This window comes from Hyperolius riggenbachi, chromosome 7 (assembly GCF_040937935.1).
Source record: "Hyperolius riggenbachi isolate aHypRig1 chromosome 7, aHypRig1.pri, whole genome shotgun sequence".
In the NCBI taxonomy this organism is placed as follows: domain Eukaryota; kingdom Metazoa; phylum Chordata; class Amphibia; order Anura; family Hyperoliidae; genus Hyperolius; species Hyperolius riggenbachi.
Genome location: NC_090652.1, coordinates 179592453 through 179615794, shown reverse-complemented (window position 1 = coordinate 179615794; position 23342 = coordinate 179592453). Strand labels below are relative to the sequence as shown.

The window sequence follows — 23342 nt, the reverse complement described above, 5'->3', positions numbered from 1 at the left end:
GTCCTGTGTGCAGATCACCCCTCCCAGTTACTAGGCAAAGTGAACAACAACATAGGAAATCCCATCAGGCTTTGCACAGCATCAGGGAAAAAAAGCCCAGGCAGTTTTCTTTGATGGGTTGAGCTTAGCTAAAAATGCAGCTAAAAATGATGCTTTGGTAAGAAAAACAAAGTTCTGATGCTGTGAAACTGTTAAAGAAACACCAAACCTTTTCAGTTCTGCTGAGTAGATTTTTAGTCTGGAGGTTCACTTTAAGGACATTAAAAGCGTTTCGGAATCCTGGGAGCCACAATGTCGTCCTCCCCCAGAAGATCGATCCTCTCCTAGACATACAGTGGGTTGCAAAAGTATTCGGCCCCCTTGAAGTTTTCCACATTTTGTCATATTGCTGCCAAACAAACAAGACCAACACAAAGTGGTGTACACATGATAAGTGGAACGAAAATCATACATGATTCCATACATTTTTTACAAATAAATAACTGCAAAGTGGTGTGTGCATAATTATTCGGCCCCCTTTGATCTGAGTGCAGTCAGTTGCCTCTAGACATTGCCTGATGAGTGCTAATGACTAAATACTGTAGAGTGCATCTGTGTGTAATCTAATGTCAGTACAAATACAGCTGCTCTGTGAGGGCCTCAGAGGTTGTCTAAGAGAATACTGGGAGCAACAACACCGTGAAGTCCAAAGAACACACAAGACAGGCCAGGGATCAAGTTATTGAAAAATTTAAAGCAGGCTTAGGCTACAAAATGATTTCCAAAGCCTTGAACATCCCACGGAGCACTGTTCAAGCGATCATTCAGAAATGGAAGGAGTACAGCACAACTGTAAACCTACCAAGACAAGGCCATCCACTTAAACTCACAGGCCGAACAAGGAGAGCACTGATCAGAAATGCAGTCAAGAGGCCCATGGTGACTCTGGACAAGCTGCAGAGATCTACAGCTCAGGTGGGAGACTCTGTCCATAGGACAACTATTAGTCATGCACTGTACAAAGTTGGCCTTTATGGAAGAGTGGCAAGAAGAAAGGCATTGTTAACCGAAAGCATAAGAAGTCCCGTTTGCAGTTTGCCACAAGCCATGTGGGGGGCACAGCAACCATGTGGAAGAAGGTGCTCTGGTCAGATGAGACCAAAATGGAACTTTTTGGCCAAAATGCAAAACGCTATGTGTGGCGGAAAACTAACACTGCACGCTGTCAAATATGGTGGTGGCAGCATCATGCTCAGGGGGTGCATCTCTTCAGCAGGGACAGTGAAACTGGTCAGAGTTGATGGGAAGATGGATGGAGCCAAATACAAGGCAATCTTGGAAGAAAACCTCTTGGAGACTGCAAAAGACTTGAGACTGGGGCGGAGGTTCACCTTCCAGCAGGACAACAACCCTAAACATAAAGCCAGGGCAACAATGGAATGGTTTAAAACAAAACATATCTATGTGTTAGAATGGCCCAGTCAAAGTCCAGATCTAAATCCAATCGGGAATATGTGGCAAGATCTGAAAACTGCTGTTCACAAACGTTGTCCATCTAATCTGACTGAGCTGGAGCTGTTTTGCAAAGAAGAATGGGCAAGGATTTCAGTCTTTAGATGTGCAAAGCTAGTAGAGACATACCCTAAAAGACTGGCAGCTGTATTTGCAGCAAAAGGTGGTTCTACAAAGTATTGACTCAGGGGGCCGAATAATTATGCACACCCCACTTTGCAGTTATTTATTTGTAAAAAATGTTTGGAATGATGTATGATATTCAATCCACTTCTCACGTGTACACCACTTTGTATTGGTCTTTCACGTGGAACTCCAATAAAATTGATGCATGTTTGTGGCAGTAGTGTGACAAAATGTGGAAAACTTCAAGGGGGCCGAATACTTTTGCAACCCACTGTACAACCTCATTCCAATCCCCGCCCACCACGACATTACCTGGCAAGACTGCGGCTATCCACCGCTGTGCTTTTAAGGTAAACTGCTTGGTATCAACATTGGGACAATAAAAGTTATGCAATATTAAAAAGTCTCCTGCAAGATTAAGAGTGAGACGGATCTTTCTGCCTTCAGAATCATGCTGCACCTGATCCATACGAGCCTTTGTGGGCTTGCTAATTTGTATGATAGCTCCAGCTTTCTTTCCCACAGCAGGGGATCCTAGTCCTACACATATGTCCACCTGATTTTTTTTTTTATAGCATAGTGAACTTCCTTGTCTTTTCTATGGGTTTCCTGAAGCATCTCTACATCTGCCCTCAACTTCTTAAGCGGAGGCGTTTAAGAAGCCAGCAGGCGTTTTGCAGGGGTGTGCAACCCTTTAACATTCCAGGAAATTACCGTATCTTTAACACCATGGTTCCAGCTACATCATGATCATTGGCAAACAGATCCATCCCAGACACGCAAAGAAAAGCATATGCAATACTGAGCACCTAGCTGCTGTACCCTGTGCACCCAGAGATGCAACCATAAATTGGGATGAGAGCAGACCCCCAACTACCCCCCCTCCAAACTCCCTATCTAATAGTCAACGTGATGTAGAAACTAAAAATATTGTTTAACTCAAGAAGCAAGACAACCATTGCACATGACTTCACTTTTTTTCCAACAGGTTGTTCTCCATCTTTACTCCGTTAGCCAGCTTTATCTTTAGAACTGACTCCAAGCAGCACTGATCCACAAAAGAAATGAAAGGGACTCCGAGCAGTACAGAAACTATGGGAAGATGCATATCATTTTAAAGCTCTCTTTCTCCTCTTTCCAAGGATATATAAACCGCCGGCCTACGCCTTTTAGTTTTCGCTATTTTCGCGATTGAAATTGCTGTGGCCACGATTTCGATCTCGAAAATAGAGAAAACTAAAAGGCGTAGGGCGACGATTTAGGTGTTGTCAGAAAGAGGAGAAAGAGAGCTTTAAAATGATATCCATCTTTCCATAGTTACATTGTATTACACAGGGCAACTTTTTCTCAAAGTCAGCAGCTCCATTCAGCAGAAAAAGTCGCCCTGTGTAATACAATGTAACTATGGAAAGATGGATATCATGTTAAAGCTCTCTTTCTCCTCTTTCTGACGACACCTACATCGTCACCCTACGCCTTTTAGTTTTCTCTATTTTCGCGATCGAAATCGCGGCTGCTGCAATTTCAATCGCGAAAATATCGAAAACTAAAAGGCGTAGGGCGGCGGTTTATATATCATTGGAAAGAGGAGAAAGAGAGCTTTAGAATGATATGCATCTTTCCATAGTTTCTGCACTGCTCGGAGTCCCTTTAAGCAACAGTTTTAGAATCATTTTCTCCAGTCCTCACATGTGTTATAGCAAACTGGTGGTTCATAAGACAGTAGTGTCTCTCCCCCTGGGACTCCTAGTTTTCTGTGAGTCATCTGGGTGCAGTAATATCATTTTAGGAGGCAATTGTGCATCAGCAGGTTGTTTAAAGATGTTCACAGTTACATCAGTATCAGTGAACCACAGGGAGGCTGGATACAGTAGTGCAAATTTCACCTCTGGTATATATCTCAGTGCATACTGCCCCAAAGGCCCTGATCAAATTTTTGTCATTATAGTCCAAGTACTCCACCATTACCATTCTTGGGGTGCTATTACCACTATTCTGCTGAGGTAGACCCACTCTATGGGCTCTCTCCACCCTGTGTGCACCAGACAGGCCCTAGAACTGAGGGATAATCTCCTCACACAAAAATTGCAATGTGTCTGACTTATGTGATTCAGGAAGTCCGACTACGTGGAGGTTATTACGCCTTGTCCTATTTTCTAAATCCTCCAGTTTATCCTGGATTTTTTTAATGTGCTGTATTGTCTCCTGCATTTTAGTCTCATAAGCCTCCAGGGTATCATGGAAAAAGATGTTATGATTATGATTAAGGACCAGATTAGGTGCGAAACATGTCAGCTCTGTATATGCCCTGCTGTTTTGGGATAAGTCCTTAATTAGACTTTGGAAGACATTGAAGCGGACCTCCTTCCTTTATTCACCTCCAGGGTATGCTCACAATGCTTGATTTGCTTCTCAGCTTCATCCAACTGCTCTGCATGCTCCTGCAGCTCTTGAGTAATGGCTGCCACTTACCTTGTTACTGCTTTCTTCACGATGGTCTGTAGGTCTGGGCTTATGTGTCTCACCACCGCTTTGAAAAGACAAAAGAAGGGGCACTCTGAGTCCTTCGTTTAGCAATGGGTTACACCAATAGGACAGGTCTCACCTGTTTGAGATGCGGCCGGCACAGCGTGCTCAGCCCGCATACACCTTGTCCCATTAAGCCGAGCCGGGGACTGAGCTCAGACGCGGGGCGGAAGTGACGTCACTCGATCCAGGAAGTAACAGATCTGTTGCCCAGTAACGTCGAAATGCTCTATACAGAGCTACTTGCACAGCACGGCGATGGGCAAATGGGCTGGAAACCTCCCAATAGGGATAAAAGATTAGCACATGGGCTATAAACGTATAAATTTTATTAAAACAATGCGTTTCGCGGAAATACAGTCTCCGCTTTATCACGTTAATGCATGGTAGGCAAGAACGCCTCATTAGCATAAATACCCTCCTCCCTATACAAAAAACTCCAAATTGACCAATCCGCTTTGCATGGGTGGGGTCCAGGGGGTCGTAATACTCCTAGTGCAGGAAAAAATACTGTATACCACCTAATATAGGGAAAATATATACGTGCACACAAATGTGTGTGTAAAATGGATAAAGGTGAGAACTAGGTCCCACCCAAAGAATGCACTCATATAGCTGCCGCTTTGGCAATGTTATTGTAAACCAGGTCTTGCAAATCTTGGGAAAAAAATCTTTGCAAGATGCTGCACACACAGATGCTGTACAAACACAAAAGATCAGTATCTGCAAAAGATCTGTTCCTGCCAAAGATCCGTTCTTGCAAATTGCATTCATAGTCTATGATATCTGCAGATCATCATATACACCTTGTTTAACAGACATTCATCTGCAGATCAGACAATGATCTGCAGATCTGAAGATCCATCCTGGTGGATCTGATCTGCAGATGAATGTCTGTTAAACAAGGTGTGTATGATGATCTGCAGATATCATAGACTATGAATGCATTTTGCAGGAACAGATCTTTTGCAGATACTGATCTTTTGAATGTCTACAGCATCTTTGTGTGCAGCATCTTGCAAAGATTTCTGTCTGATGGGGAGTTCAGCTCCATAGAATAGACTGTGTAGGTATGGCTCTCATACTACATGGAAGGGGGTAAAATTGGTCTGTGATCTTTCATTTTCCAAAGACTATGGTCTGATGTGTGTATGAGCCTTAAGGTTCAAGGCTACATAATAAACACAGAACAGTGGGTAAATGGAATTAGATTTTGTGGCTGACAATCCCTCTTTAAGCACTTTGCAATTGAAAAAGTACCAACATAGTGAAAAAGTAGTATTATAATTATTTTGCATATTTTCTTGCTTGCCGGTGGGTTAAAAGGCATTTTATTTGCAGGGTGTGAAAATATCCTGTTGGAGAAAACTCAGGAGAAAAAGTTAATTGTATATGGGACAAAGTGCTGAAAAGTTATTTTAAAGAGTAGGTGAAAAAGTACTTTCAAATTTATTTTGTATATTTTCTTGTTTGCTGGTTGTTTAACCTCCTTGGCGGTAATCCCGAGCTGAGCTCGGGGTATGCCGCCGGAGGTCGCCGCTCAGGCCCTGCTGGGCCGATTTCAGTTCTGAAAAAAGCAGCACACGCGGCTGGCACTTTGCCAGCCGCGTGTGCTGCCCGATCGCCGCCGCTCCGCGGCGATCCGCCGCGTGCAGCGGCGAAAGAGGGTCCCCCCAGCCGCCCGAGCCCAGCGCAGCCGGAACAAACAGTTCCGGCCGGCGCTAGGGGCTGGATCGGGCGGTTCTGACTCATTGCGGCCTATCTTGTTACTTTCGATTGCCGGAGGCGATCGAAAGTACGGATCAGGAGCGCCCTCTAGTGGGCTTTCATGCAGCCAACTTTCAGTTGGCTGCATGAAATATATTTTTTTTTATTAAAAAAAAAACACATTGCAGCCTCCCTGGCAAAATAAATAAACCGCCAGGGAGGTTAAAGGGCATTTTATTGACAAGGGCCCTTATTTAATTCACTTTTTTCATAAGTTTTTTCCTAGATGATATTTTCATACCATATCAATAAAATGCCTTTCAAGCCACCAGCATGCTAAAAAATACTCAGAATAATTTTTGTACGTACTTTTTGGTAATTTTTCACTGCAGAGTGCTCAAAAGTTATTTCAAACAGAATATGACAAATTATCTCTAAGTAAAAAACTTAGGAGAAAAAGTGAATTGCATAAGGGCCGAGGTGTGAAAATATCACCTAGGAGAAAACTCAGGAGTACAAGTTAATTGCATATGGGCCATGGAGCAGTTACTGCACTGGCGTATTCAGCCGAGGGTTACCGATGTCTGGAATACCCCCTTGAGACTCCTGTACCTTTAAAAAAAATTCCCTGAAATCACTGAAGCGGGCAAGCTGGTAAATATACAGAGGCTTGCATCCTGCAGGGTCTGTGGGAAAAACTCAGCTCCTTAACCACTGTAAAGACTGCATTTGGACAGCTACATAAGGTATTTCACAGGTTGAAAAGTTTTTGACAGTCCCTAAACTTCAGGAGGGCTGCCTGCAGCTTGTGTGAGAGGCTGGCAATGACAGGAGACACATTACAGGCAAGTAGCCTCTATGTGATGTGGGACTGCAATACAGATAGGCTCTTTGCTCTATCTCAGTCTCTCCACTCCTCCTCTCTCCCTCATTCACTCTTGTTTTCCCCCTTCCCCTAGTGCTGGCTAGATGTGTTCGCGCTGCCATTAATTGCACCTTTGTGATAAAAAGTGTGTCTTCTGATATGAACATTAAATGTGGAGATATGTTTGCTTTCTATGCTGTGTTGTTAGGTGTTAAAATGCCCAGCACAACTGCAAGCGTTTGTTTGTCTATTTATTGCTGAAGATACTATTTAGATGGCAGTCGGGATTGGTATGGCTTTAGGGCTCATTCACACTATGTGCGGTGAGTCATGACAGACAGCACCACACATAATGCCTGCAATGCAGGTAGCATGAAAGTCTATAGACTTTCATGTTACCATTCACATTACAGTTTGCGTTGCCGTGTGCTGCATTGTTACTTAGCCAGGAACATCATCGCACACAACGTATGCATTGTCATGCATTTTTTTTTTATACAATGAAAGCTGCCGACCTATGCGATTTAGCACATTGCAATGCATGTATGAAATTGCGTTCATGCATGCGTTGCCTAGTGTGAATGAGCCCTTTGTATCACTTTGAAAGTTTTGTAAAAACTGGTTACTAGCTGTTACTTTTACAGAGGAACAAGTCTTTTAGTGCCAAATTCTTTTGTCCCCTTTCAAGCCTTGGAACTGATGTACTGATCATATACTGACAATATATGTACCCTTCTACTGGAATTGGTTTGTGAGACTTGAAATTTGTTTCTATCCTCTGAATTGATATGTAGCTTATTTACATATGCGAATGTTATTATTATTATTTAGTATTTATATAGTGCCGACATCTTCCGCATATATCCCTGCATCATATGGCTATAGCTTGCGCTATGTGACACTATGTGTGTCTAAACTAAGTCTATCTCCCGTTCCTCTCTCGGGGAATTGTTCCAGCGCTGTCCCCTGTTCAAATTTGCTGCTTCCAGAAGCCCTCAGAAACACTCGTGTCCTTGAGTACTTCCAAAGATAGGCAGCTCCGTAATACGACAGCGCAATTTTGTGCATGGGCAGTATGGAGCCACCTGTCTTTGGAAGCACTCAGGGACATAAGTGCTTCTGGACCTTTCAGGAATCCCTCCCTTAAAAATCCTGCATTTGCCCCTGGTTACTGTCCAGTGAAAAAAAAATCACAGAATTTTACTTTATCAGGTGCCTTGCTATGCGGGGGACGGAGGGACGATGGAGCTGCGCATGTGTGACTTGTCACAGCAGGTGGGGGAGCGGTGTGCAAAAAGAAGTTGGCCAATTGCTCGGCCAAGATGATCCACCCAGTAGATCGCTTGCGGAGTGGCCGGGGGCCACTGTACACACGCCTGACTATCGGCTGAGGCAGTCGTTATCGGCCGACTCAGCCAACTTTAGTCAGTCGTGTATAAGAGGCTTAAAGGGAACCTGAAGCGAGAGGTACAGGGAGGCTTCCATAGTTATTTCCTTTCAAGCAATACCAGTTGCCCTGCTAATCCTCTGTCTCTAATACTTTTAGCCATAGACCCTGAACAAGCATGCAGCAGATCAGATGATTCTGCTATTATTGTCAGATCTGTCAAGATTGGTTTTATGCTTGTTTCTGGTGCGATTCAGACACTACTGCAGCCAAATAGATCAGCAGGGCTACCAGGCAACTGGTTTTGTTTAAAAGGAAATAAATACGGTAGCCTCAATGTACTTCTCCCTTCAGGTTCAGCAATTTCTTTTAACCACTTGAGGACCCACCCTTTACCCCCCCTTAAGGACCAGCATTGAATTCTGTGATCTGTGCTGGGTGGGCTCTACAGCCCCCAGCACAGATCAAACACCAGGCAGAGAGATCAGATCACCCCCCTTTTTTCCCCACTAGGGGGATGATGTGCTGGGGGGGGTCCGATCTCTCCTGCCTGCGTGTGGCTGGCGGGGGCACCTCAAAGCCCCCCTCCGCGGCGAAATTCCGCTTCCCCCCTCTCCTACCTGGCCCCCTGGTGATCGGGGCTGCACAGGACGCTATCCGTCCTGTGCAGCCTGTGACAGGACGTCCCCTGTCACATGGTGGCGATCCCCGGCCGCTGATTGCCCGGGGATCGCCGATCTGCCTTACGGCGCTGCTGCGCAGCAGCGCCGTACAATGTAAACAAAGCAGATTATTTCCGCTTGTGTTTACATTTAGCCTGCGAGCCGCCATCGGCGGCCCGCAGGCTATTCACGGAGCCCCCCGCCCAGAATTGACAGGAAGCAGCCGCTCGCGTGAGCGGCTGCTTCCTGATTAATCAGCCTGCAGCTGGCGACGCAGTACTGCGTCGCTGGTCCTGCAGCTGCCACTTTGCCGACGCACGGTATAAGCGTGCGGTCGCCAAGTGGTTAAGAGTTCTAAGTGTTTCATAAATCCAAACAAGCATATTGGCTACATATACTGGGACATATACCCCCTGGCTACATATACTGGGCACATATACCCCCTGGCTACATATACTGGGCACATATACCCCCTGGCTACATATACTGGGCACATATACCCCCTGGCTACATATACTGGGCACATATACCCCCTGGCTACATATACTGGGCACATATACCCCCTGGCTACATATACTGGGCACATATACCCCCTGGCTACATATACTGGGCACATATACCCCCTGGCTACATATACTGGGCACATATACCCCCTGGCTACATATACTGGGCACATATACCCCCTGGCTACATATACTGGGCACATATACCCCCTGGCTACATATACTGGGACATATACCCCCTGGCTACATATACTGGGACGTATACCCCCTTGCTACATATACTGGGACATATAAACCCTGGCTACATATACTGGGACATTATCCCCCCTCGCTACATATACTGGGACATATACCCCCTGGCTACATATACTGGGACATATACCCCTGCCTACATATACTGGGACATATACCCCTGCCTACATATACTGGGCACATATACCTCTGGCTACATATACTGGGCACATATACCCCTGCCTACATATACTGGGGACATATACCTCTGGCTACATATACTGGGGACATATACCCCCTTGCTACATATACTGGGGGCATATACCCCCTGGCTACATATACTAAAAATCAATTAACCCTTCGCACACTCACATGCAAATGTTCAAACAAATGCATTCACAGATTTACTCATCCAGGCACAACTGTTATCCCTACAGCTAAATTAAAAGCCAGGGTTTTAGTTCACAGAAGAATGCATTCTTATGCTTAGTCACCTATACTGCGTAGAAGTACCCAGGTAAACATAGGTGTCCTAACTCTGGCCCTGTAACATGCATAGTGCAGACATGCAAACACATTCATTGCATCAAACCTATCAATGGATTAGGAGCACACATCCTAACTTCCTCTCCTGGGAAAGATAGTGCATCTTACCAATCGCACAAGGGAGCTAACGTTATGTGTCCATGTGCACCATGCGCATACACCAGCATAAGCTGTCTGCATGCTGACAAACATACAGGGGAAGGGGAGAGTGCACCGAATTGGACCCTAGCCACAGGGGTCAATGATAAGAATAAACATACATATATCCAGGCACATCGCCTCTAGTTAGGACATTAAATAAATTATTAGGGAAAGGGAGGTGCTGAAGGGGGTGTGGCTAGAAACAGCAAAAATCAATTAACCCTTCGCACACTCACATGCAAATGTTCAAACAAATGCATTCACAGATTTACTCATCCAGGCACAACTGTTATCCCTACAGCTAAATTAAAAGCCAGGGTTTTAGTTCACAGAAGAATGCATTCTTATGCTTAGTCACCTATACTGCGTAGAAGTACCCAGGTAAACATAGGTGTCCTAACTCTGGCCCTGTAACATGCATAGTGCAGACATGCAAACACATTCATTGCATCAAACCTATCAATGGATTAGGAGCACACATCCTAACTTCCTCTCCTGGGAAAGATAGTGCAGCTTACCAATCGCACAAGGGAGCTAACGTTATGTGTCCATGTGCACCATGCGCATACACCAGCATAAGCTGTCTGCATGCTGACAAACATACAGGGGAAGGGGAGAGTGCACCGAATTGGACCCTAGCCACAGGGGTCAATGATAAGAATGGACACATAACGTTAGCTCCCTTGTGCGATTGGTAAGATGCACTATCTTTCCCAGGAGAGGAAGTTAGGATGTGTGCTCCTAATCCATTGATAGGTTTGATGCAATGAATGTGTTTGCATGTCTGCACTATGCATGTTACAGGGCCAGAGTTAGGACACCTATGTTTACCTGGGTACTTCTACGCAGTATAGGTGACTAAGCATAAGAATGCATTCTTCTGTGAACTAAAACCCTGGCTTTTAATTTAGCTGTAGGGATAACAGTTGTGCCTGGATGAGTAAATCTGTGAATGCATTTGTTTGAACATTTGCATGTGAGTGTGCGAAGGGTTAATTGATTTTTGCTGTTTCTAGCCACACCCCCTTCAGCACCTCCCTTTCCCTAATAATTTATTTAATGTCCTAACTAGAGGCGATGTGCCTGGATATATGTATGTTTATTCTGGCTACATATACTGGGACATATACCCCCTGGCTACATATACTGGGACATATACTGGGCACATGTATCCTTGGCTACATATACTGGGGACAAATACCTCTGGCTACATATACTGGGCACATATATACTGGGGACACTGGCTGTTTGTCATTATGTGCATTTGCTGGTGAAAAGCGGTCTCTTGTTATGTGCATTTACTGGTGAAAAGCGGTCTCTTGTTATGTGCATTTACTGGTGAAAAGCTGTCTCTTATGTGCATTTACTGGTGAAAAGCTGTCTCTTATTATGTGCATTTACTGGTGAAAAGCTGTCTCTTATTATGTGCATTTACTGGTGAAAAGCGGTCTCTTATTATGTGCATTTACTGGTGAAAAGCTGTCTCTTGTTATGTGCATTTACTGGTGAAAAAAACGGTCTCTTATGTGCATTTACTGGTGAAAAGCTGTCTCTTATGTGCATTTACTGGTGAAAAGCTGTCTCTTATTATGTGCATTTACTGGTGAAAAGCTGTCTCATATTATGAGCATTTACTGGGGAAAAGCTGTCTCTCATTATGTGCATTTACTGGGGAAAAGCTGTCTCTCATTATGTGCATTTACTGGGGAAAACCTGTCTCTCATTACGTGCATTTACTGGTGAAACGCTGTCTCTTATATGCATTTAGTGGGGAAATTTTGTCAGTAAAAATAATCTTTTGTCAGTAAATTTTTAGGTATTTGTCAGTAAAAAATAACGTGAAAGGTTGGCAACACTGGCAGGCTGCGCGGTGCAACGGGAAAGATACAGGCAGCCCACCTCACGCTTGGGCTTGGCGGGGGGAGGAGCCGACGACAGCGAGCGAGAGTAGGGTGGCCGCAGGCAGCCATAAATACGCAGTGTGTGACTGCGTCGCACTCGCAGAGCCTCTCAGCCTGAGTCAGTCCAGAGACTAGCAGACTCGCAGGCAGCCAAAGCCAGCCAGGAGCAAGCCCATGGAAGAGGGGTAGGAATGGGGTATCATATGCATGCGTAAAGAGGTGGAAGGTGTGGGTGTGATTAGGCAGGACATGGGTGTGGTTATGTGGTTGTGCACGGTTAATTTAACCACTCCCATAGGCGCCAGAGAAAATCTTGCACCCAGGTGCCAGGCACCACAGGCTCACCCCTGCATATTAGCATTTAATTAGTTACTAATTCTAATCTGAAGAGCTCAACAAGATAGCAGTGTAGTCTTTATAGATATCTCTTGAAGTCTGGTAAAGTCACAATGACAATATTTTGCTTTGTTTGTTAGAAACAAAAACTTATACCTTATAGCATCACTCTGGGGACTGCTAGAAGTTCCCTCTTGGTTATTTCATACTGAAACAAACCTGACTCCTACATGTGCAGATCTTTAAAAATTAGGTATTACTGTATTAAACGGATAAAGTGTTTGCTAGGAGTGACGCCAAGTTCATAAACTAGGTTAAATTTAATAAAGATATGAGAATCAGAAATCTGAGGCAAGTCCATAAACAATCTGACAGCTAGGGCAGGCTGAGGGACACTGAAGGGATGGTCGCTGAATACTGACTTCAATTAACATTCTAGGTTTAAAGGCCAGTTTATGGTTTTGTTTTTCATTTCTTTCTCATCAAAGTCTATGGTGCTGACTTTCTGGGTTAACTGCACATCACCCAAACATAATATTGTTACCAAATTTTCTATGTATGTCCTTTTACTCTGTTTACAGAATTTTAAACCTCTGTTTTGTTTTTTCCTTTATAGTTTACCTATGGAGATGGTGATTCACCTAATACAGCTGTCACTCAGATGACCTTTTTGCGTCTCCTGTCAAAGGAAGCTTCACAAAATATAACCTACTATTGTAAAAATACAATTGGATACTTAGATGAGAAAAATCAAAATTTAAAGAAAGCTGTCATTCTTAAGGGTGCTAATGACCTTGATATTAGAGCAGAAGGGAATAGTCGTTTCCGTTACATTGTTTTGGAAGACACTTGTTTGGTAAGTGCAGTACTTAAGAAATAAGACGTATAATTGTTAAAACTATATAAAAGTAATTGCAAATTTCAAGTTGTGGAAACAGCTTAAAGTCATATACTATATTACTTTTTTCCTTATTTGTTTTATACTTCTAGAATCCTTTCACGAACAGTGAATATAGTCACTGTATATAGAAACAGTTTCTGTATTTGGGGCCTCCATAATTTAGTATTGCACAAATAAATAAAAATAAATGTGTAATGTATAAATCCAGCAAAGGTCAATTCAAAAGCTTAGGAGATAAGATATTTGGCTCTAGAAATGTACAAAGCATATGATCTTCGAAAGGAAGAAAAAAGGTTTTTGTCTTGAAAGATGTTCTTTACAGTAAGAGTGGTTAAAATGTGGTTATCTAACTACAGGAAGTAGTTATGACGAAATCTTTATCTCCATTGAAAGTGAACTCGAATGCTTTGTTTGCATTAAAGCGGACCCAAACCAAAATTTTTTTTAATTCAAAATATTTAGTTGCACCACTCTCACACATACAAATATAAATAAACACTACTTTAACCACTTCACCACTGAGGGGTTTTACCCCTTGACCACCAGAGCAATTTTCACCTTTCAGCGCTCCTTCCATTCATTCGTCTATAACTTTATCATTACTTATCGCAATTAAATGAACTATATCTTGGTTTTTCCTCCACCAATTAGGCTTTCTTTAGGTGGGACATTATGCCAAGAATTATTTTATTCTAAATGTGTTTTAATGGGAAAATAGTAAAAATGTGGGGAAAAATTCATTATTTTTCAGTTTTCGGCCATTATAGTTTTTAAATAATGCTACTGTAATTAAAATCCATGAAATGTATTTGCCCATTTGTCCCAGTTATAAAACCGTTTAAATTATGTCCCTATCACAATGTTTGGCGCCAATATTTTATTTGGAAATAAAGGTGCATTTTTTTCAGTTTTGGGTCCATCCCTAATTACAAGCCCATAGTTTATAATGTAACAGTGTTGTACCCTCCTGACATAAATATTTAAAAAGTTCAGTCCCTAAGGTAACTATTTATGTATTTTTTTTAATTGTAAATTTTTTTATTTTTTTTTTAATTACAAAAAAAAAAATTGGGAGTGTGGGAGGTAATGAGTTAATTTTTTGTGTATAAGTAATATATTTGTATGTGAAAAATGCTTTAGGGTGTAGTTTTACTATTTGGCCACAGTAACTTTTTGTTTAATGTGACCTCCAAGCGTCCTTCCGGACGCTTGGAGGAAGTACTAGGAGGCTGGGAACGTTTTTTTTTTCACAGTGATCGCGCTGCTCATCGGAGAGCAGCGGATCATTGAGGGGCTTAGATCAATGAACGGGAATGGATTTTCCCGTTCATTGATCTCCGGGCGAGTGGCGGGCGGTGTGTTTACGAGCGGGAGTGCGCGCTAGGGCGAGCGGGAGCGCGGGCAGCGGTGGGAGCGCGGAAAGTACGGATTTCTCCGTCCCTGGGGGTTAAAGGATGGAAAAAGGGACAGAGAAATTCGTACGGGCGGGGGTAAAGTGGTTAAAGGGACTCCGAGCAGTGCAGAAACTATGGAAAGATGCATATCATTTTAAAGCTCTCTTTCTCCTCTTTCCAATGATATATAAATCGCCGCCCTACGCCTATTAGTTTTCGCTATTTTCGCGATTGAAATTGCCGCGGCTGCGATTTCGATCGCGAAAATAGAGAAAACTAAAAGGCGTAGGGTGACGATTTAGGTGTCGCCAGAAAGAGGAGAAAGAGAGCTTTAAAATGATATCCATCTTTCCATAGTTACATTGTATTACACAGGGCGACTTTTTCCTAAAGTCAGCAGCTCCATTCTGCTGAATGGAGCTGCTGACACTGGGGAAAGTGTCGTCCTGTGTAATACAAGTAACTATGGAAAGATGGATATCATTTTAAAGCTCTCTTTCTCCTCTTTCTGGCGACACCTAAATCGTCACCCTACGCATTTTAGTTTTCTCTATTTTCGCGATTGAAATCGCGGCCGCGGCAATTTCAATCGCGAAAATAGCGAAAACTAAAAGGCGTAGGGTGGCGGTTTATATATCATTGGAAAGAGGAGAAAGAGAGCTTTAAAATGATATGCATCTTTTCATAGTTTTTGCACTGCTCGGAGTCCCTTTAAGCTTGTGAGCATTTCAGTGCATGCTTTTCACCCTACTCTTTGCATAACTAGGGTTATACAGGTGGCAGCCATTAGCAATTCCTCCTTTGCTGGACACCATCTACTCCACCAGTTTGCTGGATTATTTGCCGGCAATATGAAAGGAAGAGAGGGGTTTCTCCAATAAATGTAAAATATTTTATATTTGTCATCATGCAGCTGAAAAAAGGCTGCTATTTATTATTATACTTTAGAAAATAGATTTTATTTCTGAAATCTTGTATTTTTAGTTTGGGTCCACTTTAAGGGACATCCACCACTATAACTACTAGGTAATTCCCCCTGGTGTTGATCCAGAGGTTTTTAGGCGCGTACACACGCCATACTGCCGGCAACGACGGGTCCGTCAGACCCTCCCGCTGGGCAGATGTTCAGCCGACAGTAGCACGTGTGTACGTGCTGTCGGCAGACTGATAAGGCTGTTTCTGAACGATCCGCTGAGCGGATCGTTCAGAAACAGCTGTATCAGTCTGCCGACAGCATGTACACACGTGCTACTGTCGGCTGAACGTCCACTGGCCGGAGGGTCTGACGGACCTGTGTTGCCAGCGGTATGGCGTGTGTACGCACCGTTTATCTGACTGCCAAAGTAATTTTTCCCCTTTCAAGAGTTTCTAATGGTTTTTTGCCTTGCTCTGAATCAATTTGGATCTGTGTTGGTGCAATTTTATTTTATCTTTTTCCGGTTGAACTTGATGTATATATGTGTTTTTTTAAACCATACTAATTATGTAGCTATGAAAATCATCACAATGGAAAAGCGTGGGCACCAGCAACTTGACATAAAGCATTTATTGCACCAACGTGTGTAACAATAGTAATAATAATCCGAACATTTGTATAGCGCTTTTCTCCTGTCGGACTCAAAGTGCTCAAGAGCTGCAGCCACTGGGACGTGCTCACGAGGCCACCCTGCAGTGTTAGGGAGTCTTGCCTTGAACTCCTTACTGAATAGGTACAGACCCTAGCCAGGGTTTGAACCCTGGTCTCCCATGTCAAAGGTGGTGCCCTTAACCAGTACACTGTCCAGCCACCAGATAGTAGCAGCAGATCACATAGGTAAAACCATAGGATTACATCACCCGTCCAGATGACACCCTGCACACAGAGCCCCCGTCCTCCGACAATTGTTTCGCACCAGCTGGTGCTTGATCACGGATAGTTTGACCTTATGGCGTGTTAGCAGGGCCGGCCCTAGACTTTTTGCCGCCTGAGGCAAAATTAGAAAAAAATCGTCGCCCCCCGGTCCAACCCCCCCTCCCCACCGCTAGGCCCAATACCCCCTTTCTGCCCGCTATTCACCCAGATGTGCCGCCTGAGGCAAATGTTTCACCCCGCCTCATGAGCGGGCCGGCCCTGCGTGTTAGTAATCCATCAATGCCACGGAGGGAAGGGCGCTTACAAATAGCGTGAAATGTACACGACCCTCTATTCGCCTACACCGCCGGCTCCTGTGGCTGACACGGAACGCTTAATGGAGCTGCAGTCTCAGTGGTGCAGGGGAACAGGCGCACTGGAACACCGCTTTTCTCTGGATCATATAATAACATACAGTGGTACATCTTATCAAAACGTCTAACTACAGACATATTATATATCATGTAGTTAGACTGCAGCTCCATTAAGCTATCCATGACTGAGGAATGCTCGCCGTCCTCCCAGATTGCTAGGAGGAGGCGGCCTTACTTCGTCTTTCGGGCATGTTTACCCATGTCCATGGTGATGCTGACGTCCGCGGAAGCGGACGTCATAGGCAGCCAGGATTGGTGGGCTTTTTGTGCTGAAAGCGGAAGTGCGCGTACAGGTGCTGAAGTGTCAGAGCCGATGTGAGTCACCACAGATGTGGATTCTGATGACACCTTTCAAAACGAACGATCAGAGGCAGCCAGGATTGGTGGGCTTTTTGCGCTGAAAGCGGAAGTGCGCGTACTTGTCGCACGTTCCGTGTCAACCACAGGAGCCGGACCGCTCATTGGCGTAGGCGATTAGAGGGGCGTGTAGATTTCACGCTATTTGTAAGTGCCCTTCCCTCCGTGGCATTGATGGACTACTAACACGCCATAAGGTCAAACTATCCGTGATCAAGCACCAGCTGGTGCGAAACAATTGTCGGAGGACGGGGGCTCTGTGTGCAGGGTGTCATCTGGATGGGTGATGTAATCCTATGGTTTTACCTATGTGATCTGCTGCTACTATTGTTACACACGTTGGTGCAATAAATGCTTTATGTCAAGTTGCTGGTGCCCACGCTTTTCTATTGTGATGATTTTCAGATGCTGTTATTGGTTGTGGAGGCACAGCAATAGAGACAGTTTGCTAGCACATACACGTGTATCCCTCAGATCGTTGGAGTGCGGGGATCTCTTCCTTTCTATTCTTATTGGAAAATTATGTAGCTATGTCTTAATATTTCATTCCAATGTTGAAACCTTTGACTGTAATATCAAAGTTTTAATTTTACTCAAGGGGGGGGGGGGGGGGGGGTGGGGTTAAACTGATATTTGAAAACTCTAATGATACCTATTGCTCGGTACAGGAGTATTAAGAGTATAATTTTAACATAGTTCCTCCAACCGACCAATACTTTTATTTATAAATACTGTAGATATATGTTTTACAATTATTTATCTATCTGTCCCTGCAGTGCTTTCATACCATAAGGTGTTGATGTGAAGGAAGCTCTTTGCTGATTATACTCTTCTTCTCCCCGTCTGCTCCCCCATAGTGACACATTGGCATGGCAACGACTGCCACATAATTTGGAAATGGTCATAAACTGCATGGCTGCCACTGGCCCAAACACTGTCATTCAGTGTGAGATCAGCGTGCTCAGGCCGTGGCAGTGGCACAGTTTGGGTCCAAGTGATGCATCAGCTATTGCCATGGCAATGCATCACTATGATAGAGGAGGCAGCGAGAAAAATAATATAGCAGAGAGCTTCTTTCTGCTATAAAGGCACTGCAGGGACACATAGGTAAGTTCAGCCAAGAGGCCCAATTTGGTTATAATTGGATATCTGTTAATGTGTCTGGGTCCAGTACTCTTCAATTTATTTATTAATTTCCTAGTAAATGAAGTAGAAAGTAATGTTGCTATTTCTGCAGATGATACAAAATTGTGCAGAATTATCAACTCTCTAGAAGATAGAGACATATTAAGGAAAGATCTGGATAGGATGGCTATATGGGTACATAAATGGCAGATTATTATTATTATTGATTTATAATGCACCAACATACTGTATTCCATAATGCTGTAGAGAGTAAATAAAATTCAATGTTGAAAAATGTAAAGTCATACATTTTAGTCATACCGATGGTCTAGCACCATACAAAATAAACGGAATATAGATGGGGACATCAAACTTTGAAAGGAACTTAGAAGTACTCATTGACAGCAAGTTAAATCATCATATTCCATGCCAAGCAGCTGCAACTAAAGCAAATAACATTTTGGGATGCAGTTAAAAGGAAATAAAACTTGGGATGCTATCATAATACTACCCCTGTTAAACGCTCTTTGAAGGCTGCATCTGGAAAATAGAATTCAGCCCTGGCTACTGCATTACAGAAGATGCAGAGACGAGCAAGACAATTAATCAGAGGTAATTGAGGTCTCACTTACCAGGAAAGGGTAGATGAACTGAACGTATTTAATCTGTAGAAAATATGGGGGGGGGGGGGGCAATATAAAAGTTTGGCAGATGAGCTTTTTGTCCCTAGGCTTGTGCAAATAACTAGAGGACATGATCTGTGCATGGAAGAAAAATGTTTTAGCCATATATTTAGTAAATGTTTCTTTACAGTAAGAGTGATTAACCTCCCTGGCGAAAGCACGACAAAGTGTCGGGCTAGCCGCCGCAGGGGATCACATGGCCCCGGGAGGATTTTTTAAAATAAAAATGGTTGTCTGTGGTTAAGCTAGCACTTCGCTAGCTAACTATGTCCCCCAAGTGCCTCCGGTCCCTCCCGATCGCCGCTGATCACCTCCAGTATACATACCCCCAGGAATCCCGCGATGGCGCAGCCTCCCACTCAGCACCCGGCTTCGCTATGGGGAGGATCGGAACTGCGCATGACGTCATGTCCGATCGTCGCCATAGCGACAAGTGAAGCAAATTGGGAAGCTGTGGCTCTCGCGGGATTGCGGACGGGTGAGTGTTGCCGGCGGCGATCGGGGGGTCAGACCGATGCCGGGGGACATGGGGGCCACAGTTAGCTAGCCTAGTGCTAGCTACCATTAAAAAAACACTCCTATTTAAAAAAAAATACCTCCCGCGGACACAGCCACCGCATCTGCGTACTGCCAGGGAGGTTAAAATGTAGAATGTATTATTGCCACAGGAAGTAGTCACAGCAAATTCTAGATCTGTTTAAGGGGGGCTTGGATACATTCCATGTGCTGAGGGAAATCCATGGGTATAATTACTAGGTAGTTCCCAGCGGTGTTGATCCAGGTATTTCATCTGATCAGAGTCGGGAAGGATTTTTTTTCCCTTTCTAAGCTAATTGGACCATGCCTTATAAGGGTTTTTCACCTTCCTCTGGATAAACAGGGATATGTGAAGGTGCAGGCTAGTGTTGTACCTTATTTCTTGGTTGAACTCGATGGATGAGTGTCTTTTTTCAACCCAAATTACTATGCAACTATGTCTGTTTATTTATTTTATTTAAGTATTTATATAGCGCCGACATATTATGCAGCGCTGTGCAGAGTATATTGTCTTATCACTAACTGTTGCTCAGAGGGGCTCACAATCTAGTCCCTACCACAGTCATATATCTATGTATGTATCGTGTAGTGCGTCTTGGGCCAATTTTTAGGGAGAAGCCAATTACCTTATCTGTATGTTTTTGGGATGTGGGAGGAAACAGGAGTGCCTGGAGGAAACCCACGCACACGGGGAGAACATACAAACTCCTTGCAGATGTTGACCTGGCTGGGATTCGAACCAGAGACCCAGCGTTGCAAGGCAAGAGCGCTAACCACTATGCCACCGTGCTGCCCTGTCTGTTGAACTTTGTCAGTAGTAGGATGAGTTCAAATTTATTTTTGCATCAAAGTTTACTTTTTCACCTTTGTGGATCTTTCAACTCCAGGAATCTTTTAAGAAAATATATGGATTTTGTCAAGATATACATTTTCTCATACATTGTCTCATGCCTAGGGTTGAGCTCTCGAAATTGGATTAGTTTGGATTTGTTTCAGATTGCAGTTCTGAGTACAAGCACGAAAAGCGGAAATCTCTCTCTTCTGAGTACCAAGTTCCATTTTTCATTCAAGTCAATAGCGCCAACAGTGCAACCACTGCCCTGGTCCCCTGGAAACCAGATCTGTGTGGAAAACCACTCTTTATGACACTTTAGCATGGTCTCAAAGGGTCATGCAGCCCCCAGCAGCCAAATGGTTGACATCACCATTTGCCAAAAATTCTGGTTTCAGAAGCCAATTTTCACATCCCCAGCCTCTGCAATACTGGCCTTTCAGCTCCGGGAGTTTGTTGGTACCTCCTTAGAGGATACTGGTGTTGGATCACTTCTGGGGATACTTGCGTGGAATTATCCAGAGGTGAGTATTCATGGTTAATTCACGCTTTGTGAAAATAGGTAAGGAGTATGTCAGTCCCGCTATACACATTTGACGTGGGGGAGCAGACAGGCATCTGGGAGTCTCTTTGTTAAATGGGACCCTCAGATGCCACCATGAACCCCCTCCCCAGAGCATTGATGGCCCCGCCTCCTCCTGGGCACTGGAGGTGGGGAAGTGCTCCTTGGTCCATAGATTGGAATGGGCTCTGGTGAAGAGAGGAAGCTTAGCCACCTTTCTCTTTCTGAGCTCCTCCATACCATACGGGCTGATGCAGTTCAGGGTTCAGACGCGATCCGTCCTCCACGTTCTGGCTATCCCACCATGCATCAGTGACAAGGGGTTACAGTGGCTCAGGAGGGGAAACCATGTGCTGTCCTTTCATTATGTATACATGTATACAATGTTTGTACAGAACTTGGAATGCAGCACAGTGTACTGCAGTAGTGTGTCATTTTACCCACTTTAAAAAAAAAATTCCTATGAAAATTTAAAACAGATTTTCTAAAAAACTGCAGGCTTTTCACACTTATTTTACCATGAAATAATGATGTCAGGCAGGGGCATTGGATTGTCAGGTGGGAAGATTATCATTTCAGTCTTGTCTATATAAAGTTTTAGAAAATGGGAGGACATGAAGGAGGAGATTGCACAGGAGACAGTCAGGGACACAAGCTGTTTAAGTATCCAAGTCAGGTGCTGCAAGATAGATATGGGTATTGTTAGCATATAGATGATACTGGAAGCCAAAGGTAGTGATGAGCTGACCAATACCTTAAGTGTAGATAGAGATAAGGAGAGGTCCGAGGACTGAGTTGGGAATCTCAAACAGTGAGAGGTCATGGCAGGGGCACATCTAGCCATTTTGTCACTCCAGGCGATAAAACCTGTGGCGCCCCCCCCCCCCCCCCCCGTCCCCATGGCATCCCCCATGAAAATAATCGTAATGTGGCAGCGTTTCACCAGGAAGTAACCGTAATGCAGCAATGTTTCATCAGAAAATAATTGTAATGCAGCGTTTCACCAGAAATTACACTAATTGCGGCAGCGTTTCACCAGAAAATACATTTAAGAAAGAAAATACGTGTATGGAAGAAAGCCCACAGGGGGACATAGGGAGGCACAGGGGGACAGAAGGAGGCACAAGGGTCAGAAGAAGTCACAAAGGAGGACAGAAGGAGGCACAAGGGGACAGAAGAAGGCACAATGGGGGGCAGAATGAGACACAAAGGAGGACAGAAGGAGGCACAGGTGGACAGAAGAAGGTACACAGAGGGGCAGCGGGAGGTACAGGGGACAGAAGGAGGCACAAAAGAGGACAGAAGGAGGCACAGGGGACAAAAGGAGGCACAGGGGACAAAAGGAGGCACAAAGTGGGGTAGAAAGGGCACAAAGTGGGGCAGGAGGTGGCACAATGGGGACAGATTGAGGCACAAAGGGGGACAAAAGGAGGCACAGGAGGAAAGAAGGAGGCACAGGGGGACTGAAGGAGGCACACAGGGGACAGAAGGAGACACAATGGGGGACAGAAAAAAGTACAAAGGGGGGCAAAAGGAAGCACAGAGAGACAGTAGGAAGCACAAAGCGGTACAGAAGTATGCACAAAAGGGGACAGAAGGAGGCAAAAAAGTGGGACAGAGGACTTCTGGTTCCGGCGCCTACATGAGAGGACGGTGGTTAAGGAGCTCCGACAGCTAACCATCCTTACCTACACACATAGCCTCCAAAAGACCAGGAAAAGTAGCGAAACAAGGAGTGACTGCTCACGGGACGCAGAGGAGGTAGATGGAGAAATACCTCACTCGATCGGCGCGCAGAGATAAAGTGCAGCCGAAGGCCCAGAAACAGACCAAGATGGCAGCGGCCCGCACGAGACACACATCCCAGAGCTCGGGGAGAGCCTCTTCCACAAACACCTGAGAAACAGAAAGTGTGGACGATGAGGCTCCACAGACGCTGGGCGGCAGGGACTATAAGGCAATAGCGAAGGAAGTAGCAAAGTTGATTGCGCCGGACCTCCAGATGATCGTGGAGGGAGCGGTAAAAAAATCGCTAGGCCAAGTCACGCGGCAGTTGCAAGACCATGCCTGCAGAATCAAAGAGGCTGAGAAACGCATCCAACAAGTGGAAACGGACCTCGATGTAAACACCCGGCATATAGAAGAATCGTGCAAGTCCAACAGGCTGTTCCACGAAAAGCTAGAGGACCTGGAAAACAGGTCCCGCAGAAACAACCTGAGAGTGGTAGGCCTGAGCGAGACGCACAAAATGGCGGACATTGACG

General features: G+C 44.5%; 1 protein-coding gene across 1 annotated transcript in view; it reads left to right on the top strand.

The window, feature by feature from the left end:
• COL5A2 (collagen type V alpha 2 chain) overlaps positions 1-23342 on the top strand; it is a 1703177-nt gene that overhangs the window by 1649338 nt on the left and 30497 nt on the right. The window contains exon 51 of the mRNA XM_068247348.1: positions 13039-13278. Coding sequence (XP_068103449.1) covers positions 13039-13278 — 240 coding nt within the window. The remainder of the gene's footprint in view (positions 1-13038; positions 13279-23342) is intronic.